The 15,325-nt window shown below is 35.3% G+C and overlaps 1 protein-coding gene across 1 annotated transcript in view; it reads left to right on the top strand.

Moving 5' to 3' along the window:
• Window positions 1–15,325, top strand: part of LOC102866788 (tyrosine-protein kinase Fer-like) — a 575,672-nt gene that overhangs the window by 445,195 nt on the left and 115,152 nt on the right. The window contains exon 15 of the mRNA XM_006895050.1: window positions 2,597–2,720. Coding sequence (XP_006895112.1) covers window positions 2,597–2,720 — 124 coding nt within the window. The remainder of the gene's footprint in view (window positions 1–2,596; window positions 2,721–15,325) is intronic.

Below are 15,325 nucleotides of genomic sequence, written 5' to 3'. Positions count from 1 at the left end.
ACGTTCCAATCACTAGTGTCTCCTTACAGCTGTTCCTTCTTCTCTGTATTTTGTTTCTAAGATCTCAGTCTCTATTGCCATGTGTGCTAGTCCAAGCAATAGTCTAAGTGTGCTCTATTGTACATAGGGTTTTCGAAGGCCTGTTTTTTTGGAAGGCCAAACCTTCTTCCTAGTCTGTCTCAGTCTTTAAATATATATAATAATATATGACAGACAAGCATTCCACAGAAAGAGCAGATGAAAGACAATTGCCCAGTTATAGCAATGACCAATAGATTCAATGTTGCTGCCCACCCACACTTCCTTACTCCACCACTATCCCTTCCCACTTTTGCCTACAGCATTTAATACCCGTCTCCCATTGACCGTCCCCGGATGTGATGGCCTAAGTTCCAAGCCATTAGGATTTCTGTGATTCTGATTCTGAACATATAGTGCTGCTGTGAGTCTCTGATGATGTAGCCAATATGACTTCAGTTTAAAGTTGTTAAGTACAACTGTAATGTATAACTTCCACTCCAGGATTGCCTTCTCATGGGTTAATACCACTTGTCGTCCATTTGAAGCCAGGTGCTGATGCAAATTTTCTTGGCCCGAGGGCCCAAAACTCTTTTTCTGGCAGTGCTTCAGGGTGCGTGTGCTGGCTAATGAGGCCTGAGGTTACCTGGGTTAGAATTTGGAGATCTTGGCAGAAAGCAAAGAATACCAGAAGAATATCTATCTGTGCTTCATTGACTATGCAAAGGCATTTGACTGTGTGGATCACAACAAACTGTGGCTGACTCTGAGAAGAATGGGAATCCCAGAACATTTGATTGTGCTAATGCGAAACCTATACTTGGACCAAGAGGCAGTCGTCAGAACAGAGCAAGGAGACACTACATGGTTCAAAATCAAGGAGGGAGTCCTTCAGGGATGTATTTTATTTCCATATCTTTTCAATCTGTATGCAGAACAGATCATCCGAGATGCTGGGCTGTACAAAGAGGAATGTGGCATCAGGATTGGTGGAAGATCTATTAACCTGCATTATGCAGATGACACAACCCTGCTTGCTGAAACTGAGAAGGACCTGAAGCGTTTGCAGCCCCCTATGTGGATTGAAGCTAAACATTAAAAAAAAAAAAAGATTCTTTTGCTTTTCAAGGAGAGGAGCAAATGGGGTGGGGGGGGCGGGGAGAAGGGTGCAACAATGAATGAATGGAATTCCAAAATCTCTGTAGATGTTCATTGAACTGAAAAATAAATAAATAAATAAAAAAGATTCTCACCCCTGGGCCAATTGGCAGCATCAGTATGGATGATAAAGAGATTGAGATAGTTAACACTTTTAGTTTGCTTGGCTCCACAATCAACATTCTTGGTAACAGCAGCCAGGAAATCAAGAGATGAATTGAATTGGGAAAGTCAGCTGTGAGGGACCTCTCAGGAGTACTGAAGAGCATCGACGTCAGGCTGGATACTAAGGTGCGCCTAATCCTGGCTAGAGTTTTTGCAATTACGTGCTATGCATCAGAGAGTTGAACAGTGAATAGGGATGATAGAAAGAGAATTGATGCCTTTGAGCTGTGGTGCTGAAGAAGAGTGTTGAATATACCATGAGCTGCTAGGAGAACAAACAGGTTTGTCCTGGAGACAGTGAAGCTGGAATGCTCCTTGGAGTCAAGGATTCTGAAGCTTCGTCTGACATACTTTGAGCATGTTGCAAGGAGGGGCTGGTCCTTGGAGAAGGACATCATGTTTAGCAGAGTGGAGAGGTGGCGAAGGAGAGGAAGACCTTTCATGAGATGGATCGATTCTGTGACTGGAGTGGTGGGAATAAGTGTGTCTGAGATAGCTAGGTTGGCACAGGATAGAACAGTGTTTAGAGCTCTGCTATGAGTCGCAAACAACTCGATAGCACATAACAACAATAACAACATACATGTTGATATAATATTTTAACATATTGTATTAAATGTATTATTCATTTCACTGGTTTCCTTTATTAATGTGAATACTTAAAATTTGAAATTATTATGTGACTCATCTTAGCTCATGCTAGTTCAGGTGATTTTCTAAAACATCACTAGGGTCCATTTGATTCTGAGAGTTAAAATGCACTCTGTCAACAAATAAATCTTACCAAAATGATAACTCCCTCCACCCTACATGGTCCTAACAATTAGTGATGATGTTGTAGACAATAATTTTAAAGCAATTACTATCTGTAATAACTATCCACAATATTTTTATTCTTTTGTATAAGAGAAAATTAAGTTACTTAAAAAATTATAGCCAAGAACTCGGTGGAAATTAAAAACTTCTGACGGGGAAAAAAGTATTATTACAGCATGAGCAATGTATACTTTGAAGTACTTAAAGTCCTAAAGCTGTATCTAGGAAAGTTGTTAATACCTGCTTTTTAATAAGATTGTTGCTTTCATATTTTCTTTTATCTTCGCCTCAAACAAATTGGGCCAAACATTGCCAAATGTGTAATGGGTTGGGTTGGGTTGGGTTTGTTTTTTTGTTGTTTTTTGTCTGTCTGATACCTGATGTTATATATGACTTTTATCATAATTTTGTCTCATTGTTCATCTGTTAATTCTTCTAGGAGGTGATTTCCTCTCTTACCTGAGAAAGAAGAAGGATGAGCTGAAAATCAAACAGTTAGTGAAATTTTCATTAGATGCTGCTTCTGGAATGGCATATCTTGAGAGTAAAAACTGTATACACAGGTAAGGAGAACCTTTTAAAATATTTTACAGTTTTATTAGTAGAATACTAAGCAAGTTAGGTAGACTCTTACTGGTTTTCATACCTCATGAGAATGCATTCTGGTAGTTACATTCATAGTTGGCAGAAATATATTTATCTCTCATATCTTCCTTGAGATAAATATTCCTAATAAGACAGTGACATGCTTGCTAATTAGAATTTGTTTTATTACAATCATAATAATAACATTGAATGTATACAGTTTAACAGTGTAACCAGCCAACAAACATCTTAGCATTATAACCAAATAAGATTGTCGGATATGTTACCTTTTCTCATTTTCCAAGGAAATCACATATAAAGCTGTGAAAATGCATAATAATAAAACAATTTGTGACAGTGAATTTGTCCAAAGATGAAAGTTGTTAGCATATTACTTATTTCAAAGGGACTTTAAAAAACTTTCTCTAATTACTTAGTCATCTGTTCTTAGTAGTATATATAGATAGTGACTGTAGTTACTTGTAGCTAAAACTGTTCCTTATTTTCAGTGTCAATACACCTTAAGAATTTATTTTAGATCCTAAAAATGACAAAGTGTATATATAAGCAAAATGGGAGGAGGAGGAAGTAGAGAATAGATACAGTATTTATTCACTACAAAAAAACAGAACACCTACTTAATGCTTACTCAGATTAAACTGTGGTAGACTTTATTCTAGCTGGATTAATTATTAAAAATATACCTTTTTTTCTATGTCACTTTATACAGCCTTTAACTTAATATTCTAGGGAAGTTCTATAATGTGCAGTTACAGCAGAATAAAGTTATCTTCACCCAAAATACACATTTATTTGATCTGAATGGATAAATTTGGCTTAATTTCTTAAAAGAAAAATTTTACTTAGTGTTCATGATCATTCATATGCCATTGTCATATTTCTGTTTACTTTCTGTAAATATAAATCGAACCATATAGTAGATTTTTCTTAGGACTTAAAAGCATTTGTTTTTTAAATGGGACTTACATTATTTTTAATTATTTTTATTAAAAATAATCTTAAAGAGTTTTAATGAAATTCTATCCTTTTTATTGCTCAGGTATTGTTGCTACTCTGGGTTTCAACTTCTCCATCAAATTTTCTGCTTTGCCTCATTTGTTTTTCAAGCTATTTATCCATTTCTGATTTAAATTATAATAAATGTGCATTTTAAAACTATATGGTAGTTAGTGAAAACTTTAATTTCTGGTATTTTACAGCTGGAGAACTATTGTTTCAAATTCTTGCTACTCTTGTAGGGATTGCTTTCTTTGTAAATGGAGGACTATTATTTTTTTAATGTATCATCACAGTGGGCTTGAAGATTGTGTGGAGAGTGTGAAGGTGGCACAGGATAGGGCAAGATGATTATTATTCAGTGGGGCACTGTGAGTAGGAGTTGACTCATTGGCACCTAACAATAAGCAAAATCTTCGCCTTGGAAATTGATATGTAGATGACTGTTATTTAACTTTCAAAAATTTATTCTATTCATGAAATCATAATGTTATTTTCTTGATTTCTCTTTGAAGAGTGTTCATTCATACACAAACTTCGGTAAGTCAGCCACTATTTAACCATGTATCCTAGCAGTGTGCCTCCTGAGACGGTTTCCCTATGGAAAGAACTCATAAATAATGTCACTAAAAGCAAATTTAACAAGCTTTTCAGCTTTAGTGCCAGCATCCAGTGTTGGGTACTGGCTCACTGTGTGACGTATCGAGGGTTCCCAGCTGAGAGAATTCTTTGTTGAGAGAGTACAACAATCGATTAGCCATGTTTGCCAGGATTCTGACAAGTGTTAACACAGTGGTCATAAATTTATCAGGCTCATCATGAAACACATATTTTTAAGTCACGTTATATAATACTTTTATTTTTTTCTCCCCTTACTTGTCAAGATGTAGCAATTATAACATATTTTGCTACGGTCACTTCTCCTACATTCTGCTATCTGGTCTTTTTTTAATAAAATTTTATTTTGTACTTCTTTGTGGTTTTCTTTCTTTCCTTCTTTCCTTCCTTCCTTCCTTCCTTCCTTCCTTTCTTCCTTCCTTCCTTCCTTCCTTTCCTTCCTTCTTTCTTTCTTTCTTTTCTAAATTGTGATTTTGATGAAAGTTTATAGAGAACTTGGATTTCCATTCATTCATTGTTGCACATTTTCCTGCCTGTCCACCTTAGTTCGCTTTTCTCTTTGAAAAAAAATATTTCATTGTTGTACAATCCCCCTGCCCCAGTCCACTTTTCTATGCATCTTATTCTGGACTATTTTCATGCAAATAATACCTAATCACATATTCCTTTTAACAGTTCCATTTCTCATCTGTTTCAATGCAGTGTTCATAATTTATCCCTTCTTTTCATAGTTTCCCCCAAACCTCATGTCAGTCCTGTTTCATACCATTATGCAGTATTTGTCCTTTTATAACTGCATTATGCAATATTTGTCCTTTTGTGACTGAGATATCACATTAAGCATAATGTCCTCTATGGTCACCCATTTTGTATATTTCAAGAGTTCCTTGTTTCTCAGTGCTGCATAGTACTTTCAGAGTTCATATACAGTGTTTTTCACAGCTAATCTTTCCATTTCCTTTACCCTCCCCACCTTCCACCCATCAAATTGTATGACCCTATGGTTGACCCCTCTTCCCCATCCATCCTCATCACTCTGTTCCCACTCTCCTCCCCTTGGATCCTCATACTTATTCTACAATAATGGTCTTATACAGTATTTGTCCTTATGGGGCTGAGTTAGTTCACTTATTATAATGCTCTGTGGTCCTTCCCAAGTTAGGTCATGATTTGCAAAATCATTACTCCTGTGTGCTATGTGGTATTCCGTTGTGTGAATATGCCATAATTTTACAATCTATTTGATTGTGGTTGGACATTTGAACTGTTTCCATTTTCTTACAATGGTAAATTTATGCTACTGTGAACAATGGTGTACATTTATTCATTTGTGCCTCAGTTCTCATTTTCTCAGAGTATATTCCAAATAGTGGAATAGATGTGTCATACGGAATTTCTGTGTTCAGACTTCTGAGGAAATGCCAAAGTGCTTTCCAGCTTGGTTGTACCATTTTACGGTCACATCCACGGTGTATAAGAGTTCCTGTCTCTCCAACCATTTATTACTTGCTGCCTTATTAAACTTTGCCACTGCTGCTTGGGTGAAATGGTATCTCATAGTGGTTTTCATTTGCATCTCTCTTATTGCTAGTGATTTCGATCATTTCTTCATGTGTCTGTTGGCCATCCGAGTATCTTCCACAATAGTGGTAGGAGACTTTAACACACCTACTATCACCAAAAGATAGGTCAACTCAAAAGAAACTTAACAAAGATGCAGAAGAGCTAAATTATACAATAAGCCAACTTGACCTTGTGGATATATTCAGGGTACTACACCCAACTAAATCTCAATTCACTTTCTTCTCAAGTGCACATGGCACATTCTCCAGAATCAGTCACATATTAGGACACAAAGCAAGCCTCAGCAAATTCAAAAACACTGAAATTATACAAAGTGTCTTGTCAGATCGCAATGACATAAAACTAGAAATTAACCACAAGAGGGTAAGCTTACAAAACCACCCATATAACTCTCTACACAATTGGGTTATAAAAGAAAATGTACAGAATCCTACAGGGCCTCCACAAGAAAAAGACTGATAACACAATTACAAAATGGGCAAAAGACATGGAGAAAATGTTATTTTCTGTGCTAATCAGGATTACTGGATGAATTTTATGGTACCACCAGCTAGGAGTCTTTTGTACATGTTTTATATTTTGCAAATGTTACTTGGATAAATATACATTCATATTAGCACCTCAGCAATACCTCATTTTATTGTATTTCACATTACTGTGTATTACAGATGTTAATGTCTTTTACAGATTAATGAATTTTTACATTTCTGCATCTGGTGGGTCTAAGTAATACCATTTTTCTACAGCATGTACTTCATTCATGTCTGTGTCACATTTTGGTAGTCTCAAAATATTTAAAACATTTTCATAATGCTATTACACACTGTAAAAGTTACAGTGTATTGTAAACATAGCTTTCATATACTCTGGGAAACTAAAAATTTTGTATGGCTTACTTTATTAGTATTTATTTTATTTCATGATCTGAAACCAAACCTGCAATAACATAAATCATTTGTGGTGAATTTTTTTTGTTATACTCAATTCTCCTACCAACTTTGTTCCTATGGCGTAGCCTGTGGAACTATTTTCATGGTTCTGAGGTAGTGATACTCGCTGTGATGGCATTTTTGTTGCTTTGTAGTTAAAGAATCAATCTAGGCATATTATATGTTTTTCTCCTAATAAATATAAAAACAAAAAATTATAGTCTTTACTATACTGAAAAGGGGTTTTCCCCCCTCATTACAGAGAATTCTATTAATGTATTTAAAAAAATAAAATACTTTAAGACATGTTTTAAAATACAGGAAAAGGCAGTAAAATATGTTCTTGACACCCAAATATATTATTAAAATAATCTTTCTATGAATAGTAAAATCGGTTTCTATAAATCAAAGTTTAAATTTTAAATATGCTGTAAGTTTTATATGAACTTATAAATTTTATCCCAACTGCATTGATTAAAGGTCATTGGAAGTCAATACAAGAAAATTTTTCTAATCATCTTTTCCCAAAATATTTATCTTCACTTTTGGAGGACATTTTTCCCTTCACTTTTGTTTTATTATTATGAATACTAGAAGAATAAGCTGAGCAGTGTTTCATCAAGGAAAAGCAAATATGACAGCTGTAAATTGGAAACAAGTAATATGTAAACAAACAGACTGCTTTTGCTGGAGGTCTCTTGATACACTTTTTCTAATTGAAGCTATTCCTGCTCATAACTTGAGCTTTATGGCAGTTTTATATTTTTGTTTGGTTTTGATCAATTCCATTTTCTTCCTATTTATTCTATAAGCCAATGTGAAATTTTCTTTGTTATTTTTACTTTCTGTGAATTTTTGAAACACACTGATAAACTTTGGGGATGTGTTTACTAACATTGCTATGTTAATAGATTGTTAAATGTCATTCTAAGAGTATTAGACTAATGTTGAGGTAAATGGATTGAAGGTTTTTATTGTGCTACATTAGAATGATTTTGGCTTTTATGATTTAATAGCTGATGAACTTTTCACAAGATTTGTTTTATTTTGAGCTTGTTTCTAAATGTTCTTTGTGTGTACTGTTCTTTGGTGTCCTTGGAAAGTGAAAGGCAGATAAATGCTTTATTTTTGTATCTTTGAGTTAAAGACTGCATTATTTGGGGAATTTTAGAAACATTTCTTAATTTTACAGCGTTCTATATTATTTTCAATACAGGGAAGTTCATTTTAGAACAGTGAGATGGATTATAGGAGAGGTGTTTTCTCATTTTAAATCTTATATGTTCTCTTTATTTTTGGTAGATCTTACTTCAAGAGTGTTTTTTTGTATAGACTAAGCTAATAGCTCTGCAGGTTAAAGTATACAGTGACACATTTCTTTTTTAATATAGTAGATATTTTTCCGATATTTTTTTTACTTCACCAATGTGGAGAGTTGAATCCTTCAGTATTTATAACTTAATTTAAAAGAATATTTTCCATGAATGTCAACATGTCAACCAACTAGTTACAGGTAGCATTTGAATGAGTCAGGTTGGTTTATTTTAAAAAAAACAACCAAACTTTAAAAAATACCATAGATGAACAGTTAAAAAGAACAGACATATGATATTCTAGGTCTCATAACAGATGTATAATAAAAATTCTATGGACCTATAGAGAGTGAATCAGGGAGTATTTGATAAAAGGTCAGGACCTTATAGAGTTAATTTGGTAGAAAGAGAAACGCATGAATGTTTTTCATTATCTAGGATTTTGCATTTATAACAATAGCAAAATAACTACTAACCATCTTTTTTTTTCACAGTAAGAATGTATGCCTAACAGCAACAAACATTACGATTCAAGATGAGAGTATTGCTGGCTTTGATCCTTAAGGTTGTGTCAGCTTGGCTGCACTAAATTTCTCAGTGGCTATGTAAAGATGGAATCTTGCAGTTCTATAATTATGCAGTCATACTGTATTGTGTAATCTGAAATGATCATCCTCTATTTTTGCATAATGCCAATTTTTGCATATAGCCTGGTCTTTGAAACCTTTCATTCTCAACTCACCACTGTCAAATGGATCCAGCTCACAGTGACCCACCGTCAAGTTTCCATGGCTCTTAATCTTAATGGGAGAATATTACTCATATTCTCTCTCTTGGAACAGCTAGCAGATTTGAACTTGTAGAGATACAACTTTTTTTGTCAGTCGGTTTGGTGTACTGTGGTGCCTGTGTGTAGTGCAATGCTAGAAGCTATGCAACCAACATTTCATATTCTAAAAGTAATCCTGCATTGTGTTTGGGCTTCAGCAAAGCTTTCAAACTAAGACAAATTAGGAAACAAGACTGGCTGTCCATTTCTGAAATAATGGGTCCACGAAAACTCTATGGATTTAGGACAGCAAAGTTTGTATTCTGTTGTATATAGAGTTGCTATGACTTGGAGTCAATGCAACAACATCTAACAAGATAATCATTAATTACGAGTAGCTTGTATGTCTTCTCAATATGAGTAGTAGAAGTAATTTGGGATATTATTCATGAGAGGGTATTATTTCAGTGAGATTGGCTGGTGTATTTTGTGAATTTCCAGGGGAAAAAATACTTCAGTTGAAGGAAAGTTGAAAGCAAAGTTGTAAGCTCTGAATGAGAAAGCTAATTATAAATCTGCTAAGAATTCAGTGTTACCACCGAATGAGAAGTCAAAGTAAATTGGACTGAGTCAGAAAAATAGAGTCAATCTTAGCATAATTCATGTATAGACTTAAATTTGGCTAGACCAAGGGGACTATCTAGCTATACATCAGATTTCATTAAGAAAATGTTAAGGTTTTTAACTGAGAAAGAAATGTAATTTGATAAAAAAACTTATAAAACTTGGGAAAATGTATCAGTAAGAACAATTTTCTTTTCAAATTTCATTAGGAAAAGCTAATTGAGTAAATCTAGGATTGCCTAGAATTGAACAATATTAGATTTTATTTAAATACATTCTGGAAACTGCCTTAACCAGTGACTTCTGATAAGTCTTAGGTATGTGTACTTTTTATTAAAAATTTAAAGTACTGCTTCTATTTTATTCTTACTTTTTTCTGCTCTTTTTTTTAAATTTTACTTTGTATTGGTTTGCCCACAAAGCTTATATACACACTGTATTTCACACTATTCTTCATTGATTTTGTGTTTCATACAATCATTTCCATGCATTATGTTTTATAAAATCAATTACCATTGGATCTTGCTCATCATTACCAAATATTTTCAGCTCCCCACTGGATCCCTCCCGTTTCCTTCACCCACTCCTTCCACTCACCAAACTGTGTAACCCTGTGGTATCACCCCTACCCATCTTCACCTTTCCACTCCTACCTCTATACTCCCTTGGGTCCGCATTCATGTTTTACTAGTTGTCCTATTTTTGCAATAATTGTCTTTGTCCTTATGAGACTGAGTTAGTTCACTCAGCATAATGCTCTCCAGTCTCCCAAGTTATGTAGTATTTTTCAAAATTGATACTCCTGAGTGCTGCATAGTATTCTATTGTGTGAATGTACCACAGTTTCTCAGTCCATTCAGTAGTTGTTGTATATTTGGGCTCTTTCTATGATCTTGCAGTGGTGAATAACACTACTGTGAACATTGGTGTACTGATACCCATTTGGGTTTCCTTTCTAATTATCTTGGACTGTATTCCTAGTAATGGAATAGCAGGGTCATATGGAGTTTCTATGTTCAACTTTTTGAGGAAATGACAAACTGCCTTCCAGAATGATTGTACCATTTTAGGATCCCACCAGCAATATGAGTTCCCACCTCTCCACATCATCTCTAACATTTGTAGCTTGCTACCCTGCTAAACTTTGCCACTGCTACTGGGGAGAGATGGTATCTCATTGCGGGTTTGATTTGCATCTCTCTATGGCCAGTGATTTGGAGCATTTTTTCATGTGTTTACTGGCCACCTGAATGTCTTCCTTTGTGAAAAGTCTTCCCATGTGTTTTGCCCATTTTGTAATTGGCTTATCAATCTTTTTCTACTGGAGGCCCAGGAGTTTTCTGTAAACTTTTGTTATGAGGCCCTTGTCTGAGACAATATTGCCAAATGTTTGTCCCTAGTCTGTTGTTGCATTTTAATGGACTTTTACGGACTGCTTTCTGAAACTAAAGAGCTGGTATTCTATTTCTCATATACATTTTTTGCAATTTTTCTCATTTATAATTGGAATTGATTGCCTCTTATCTGAACTTATCCTTAGCTTTGAATGTGTGTATGTGTATACTCTTGAAATTAATACATCTTTATTTCATTTAAATGGTAAACTAAAGATCAGCAAAGTGATTTTTTTTTTCATTTTTTAAAGTTTCATCATTTCTGTCTCTCTTTGGCATATACTCACAGAAAAGAACCGTAAGATTACGTTGCAGATTAACCAACTGAAGCCCAAAACCATTAAAGTCATGAGACAGTTGATGATAGGGTTGCTAAGTCCTTGATATGCTAACTCCATTTTGATACATTCCCAGTCTTTCCAATGCCAGCATTTTATTCTGCATCATCAATATATTAACATTCAAAAAAAAGCTAACATCTCAGGTACTGTGCTGAGTGCTTTACTGAAAATGTTACAGATACAAGCTTCATGCTGCCAGTGATTTTTACCTGTGTTGTTTACTGCTCAGTTCAGAAAGCTTAGAAGAATACTTGGCCCTTAAATATGATCAATAAATTTTCAGTGTTTGACTCATTTTACACAAGAGGAAACTCAAGCTTATCGAAGTTTTGTTTATTTCTAAAATCACATTAAAAGAAAGTAGTGGGCCCAAAATTGAATGTAGCACTCTGTAGAACCTACACACTGAATTTCACTGTGGCTTTTTTACACAAAATGCATCTTTTTACCAGTTAGGAGACTCAGAAGACCAGATGCTTTCTGGTATGACAGTTCGGCTTCTACTTGACATCTAGACTCTGTGCTCATGAGTGAAAACAGAAGAGGGTGCTGAAGCCTATGAAATTGAACTTTAGAAAGATGTAGCAAGTTATTTTTATAGTTGTTGAATAGTTGCTGAAGCACTTTAGATTTTTTAATTGTATCTCCTTTTAGTTAGAGCTTGAAAACTTTTTCATTTTGTAGGCACTATTGTTTAGATACCTTCTTCTGTGTTAACTATTAATTAAAAATAAGGCTTTGAGTAGAGAAGTGATAATCCCAGTTGGTTGGCTAAGCACTTATGAGTGATTTTCTTGTCCAACATTTGATTATCATTTGACCCTTTTTAAGTACATTAAGCTGTATCTTTCATTTTTAGCTTTTGCTACAGTATAGAGAAAAATAATTGATAACTTTAAAGGGTCAAAAAATATGGGGTTTTTTTCTACTTCAACCATTATTCATAGTGTAGTTTGGTGTTTACATCTCTGTTATGATCATTATACAAAAAAAAAAATAGTTCAAGAATACTTGGATCCAGAGGCAGTCGTCAGAATAGAGCAAGGAAACACTACACTGCATGGTTCAAAATTGGGAAGGGTGTATGCCAGGAATGTGTCCTATCTCCATACCTTTTCAACCTGTATACAGAACAGATTATCTGGGAGGCTGGGCTCTATGATTGGTGGGTCAAGATTGGTGGAAGATCTGTCAACAGTCTGCATTATGCAGATGATACAACCCTGCTTGCGGAAACTGAGGAGGACCTGAAGTGCTTGCTGCAGAGGGTCAAGGACTGCAGCCTTCAATATGGATTGAGGCTTAATGTCAAGAACACAAAGATTCTCACCACTGGACCAATTGGCGGCATCAGGATGGATAATGAAGAGATTGAGATTGTTCACAGCTTTAGTTTACTTGGCTCCACACTCACTCTTGGCACCAGTAGCCAGGAAATTAAAAGACGTATTGCCATGGGAAAGTCTGCTGTTAGGGACCTCTCCAAAGTACTGAAGAGCAATGGTATCACTCTGGAGACTTAAGATGCACCTGATAAAGGTCATGGTTCTTTGCACTCACTTGCTATGTGTCAGAGAGTTGGACAATGACTAGGGAGGATAGGAGAATTGATGCCTTTGAGCTGTGTTGTTGAAGAAGAGTACTGAATATACCATGGACTGCTAAGAAAACGAACAGGTTCATCCTGGATAAGGTTAAACCAGGCTGCTCCTTTGAGGCAAAGATTCTGAAGCTTCATCTGACATAATTTGGACATGTTGCAAGGAGGGACCAGTCCTTGGAGAAGAATGTCATGCTTGGGAGGGTGGAGAGACAGCGCAGGAGAGGAAAACCCTCTATGAGGTGGATTGGTTCAGTGACTGGGGAAATGGGGTGGGTGTGTAGGAGACAGTGCAATTGGCACAGAATTGAGCAGGGTTTAGGGCAGTTGTACATCGGTTCGCTATGAGTCCCAGGCAACTCGATGGCACATAACAACAACAACACAGTCACTCATATTATTTAAGGAGTCTTTCCCTACAGTCCCATGTATATATCTAGAAATGAAGGGAGGCCGTCTGCTATAGTCAAATTGATCATATTACTGACTCAGGAATGTATTTAAAGTTCATTAAGGTAAATAACTACCGTCTGAAAAAAATTAAAATAGAACAAAACAAGAGTTTGGGGGTAAAGACACAGAAGGCAGGTAGTCTTTATATTATTAGTGGTTGAAAAGATACAGCATATATATATAAGACTGTTCCTATAAGACAGTATATATAAGAAATTCAAAGCGGTCAAATATATGCACTGTTAGGCCTTAAGAATATATGGTGAAAAACTATTTTATGGTTCAATTAGAGGTAACCTTGTCTTATATTAGATAGAAGTGATAGAAGGGAAAATTAGCCTGTCCTCACTTTTCATTATCTGACTTTTATTCACTCAGTTATACATAAGTATGTTTGGGATTTGTAATGTCAAAAATGGATCTTTTGTGTTAAAATTACAAATGGTTAGGATTACTGTTTCTGTCTTTGGATATACATGATTCTAAGGAAGAGAAACTGCCTAAGATAACTTTAGTAATAGTAGATTTATTACAGAACTCAGAGAAAGGAAGCTCGGCCAGCCTCGGGAGCCATTAGAACTGGGAGCCAATAAGCTGACAAGAGCAGAGATGACGTCTCTTTTTTTAGCCTTCTTTGTCCGCTTGAGCTTTCGTCATTGCTTCTTGACACATTGTTGCTGAATTTCTTATTTTTCTTTGAAGGTTGCTATCTACTGCCCCATTTCTAAAGGACCCTTCATTGATATTTAAGTCAATATAACCTTTCAGGCCTTTCTTTGTACTGATTAATTAGTCTTTGAGTTCTATTTTTAGATTCTTGAAAGAACAAATTGATTGGTCCAGCTTGTATTAGATTTAATGCCAGTTTTAATCAATGATGTTTTGTGTTGGGTTTTGAATTTTGGTTGGGTTTGTTATTTTGGATTTTTTTTTTTATTTTACATCATTTATATGTTATTAGTCAAAATGCATGATAAGTCTTGGAACATTATTTTCTCTTACTTGAACGGCTCATAATTTTGTACTACAGATTAATATATTTAACACCAAACATGATTATAGAGAACACTAGATATAAAAAGCAGGACATTGATTTGGTATAGAAGTGACCTACATCATTTCTTGAGGTTATCTGATGAAATAATCATAAATATGTTCTTATTAGCATTCATTTCTGGGAAGTAAGCTAACAGTGAACAAAAGATTCCATTTATTTAGCTACACTTTGCCCTATTTTTGCCGTGATAATGTAAAAATGTTAATTAACTAAAATTTATCTTTTCTCATTTAGAAGCATCTGGAATTCTTTTTTTTCTTAGATGGCATCCTTTTTTAAAAATACTAATTTATTTACAAAATTTTAGTACATTGGTTTTCAGACCAGATTCTTCCAATTTCCCCCAAGCCCCCCAACCCAGTCAAATTGTGCAACCCCATGATTAATCCCCCACACCCCCCACATCCTCATCCCTCTGCTTCCACCCTCCCCACATCATTGGATCCTCATACACATTCTACAGTAATGATTTTGTACAATATGTGTCCTTGTGGGACTGAGATCATTCAGCATAATGCTTTCCATTCCCTCCCAAATTAGGTCATAATTTATAAAATCATTGCTCCTGTGTGCTGCATAGTATTCCATTGTACCAGTGTACCATAATTTCTCAAGCCATTCAATTGTGGTTGGACGTCTGGGCTGTTTCTATGTTCCTGCAATGGTGAAAAACACTGCTGTGAACATTGGTGTACAAGTTTCCGTTTTTGCCTCACTTCTCATTTTCTCAGGGTATATTCAGAAGAATTTAATGAAATAGCGTTTTTGAGCCAGAGCCTATGGTGATGGAGGCAGAAGTTCAAGCTGCTTTGAAGGAAATAGCAAAAAATAAGGCCCCCGGAATAGATGGTATACCAATTGACGTATTTCAGCTAACAAATGCT

The sequence above is a fragment of the Elephantulus edwardii genome, unplaced genomic scaffold, assembly GCF_000299155.1.
Source record: "Elephantulus edwardii isolate Elephantulus edwardi_28Jun2011 unplaced genomic scaffold, EleEdw1.0 scaffold00156, whole genome shotgun sequence".
NCBI lineage: Eukaryota > Metazoa > Chordata > Mammalia > Macroscelidea > Macroscelididae > Elephantulus > Elephantulus edwardii.
This window is presented reverse-complemented; position numbering and strand designations above follow the sequence as displayed.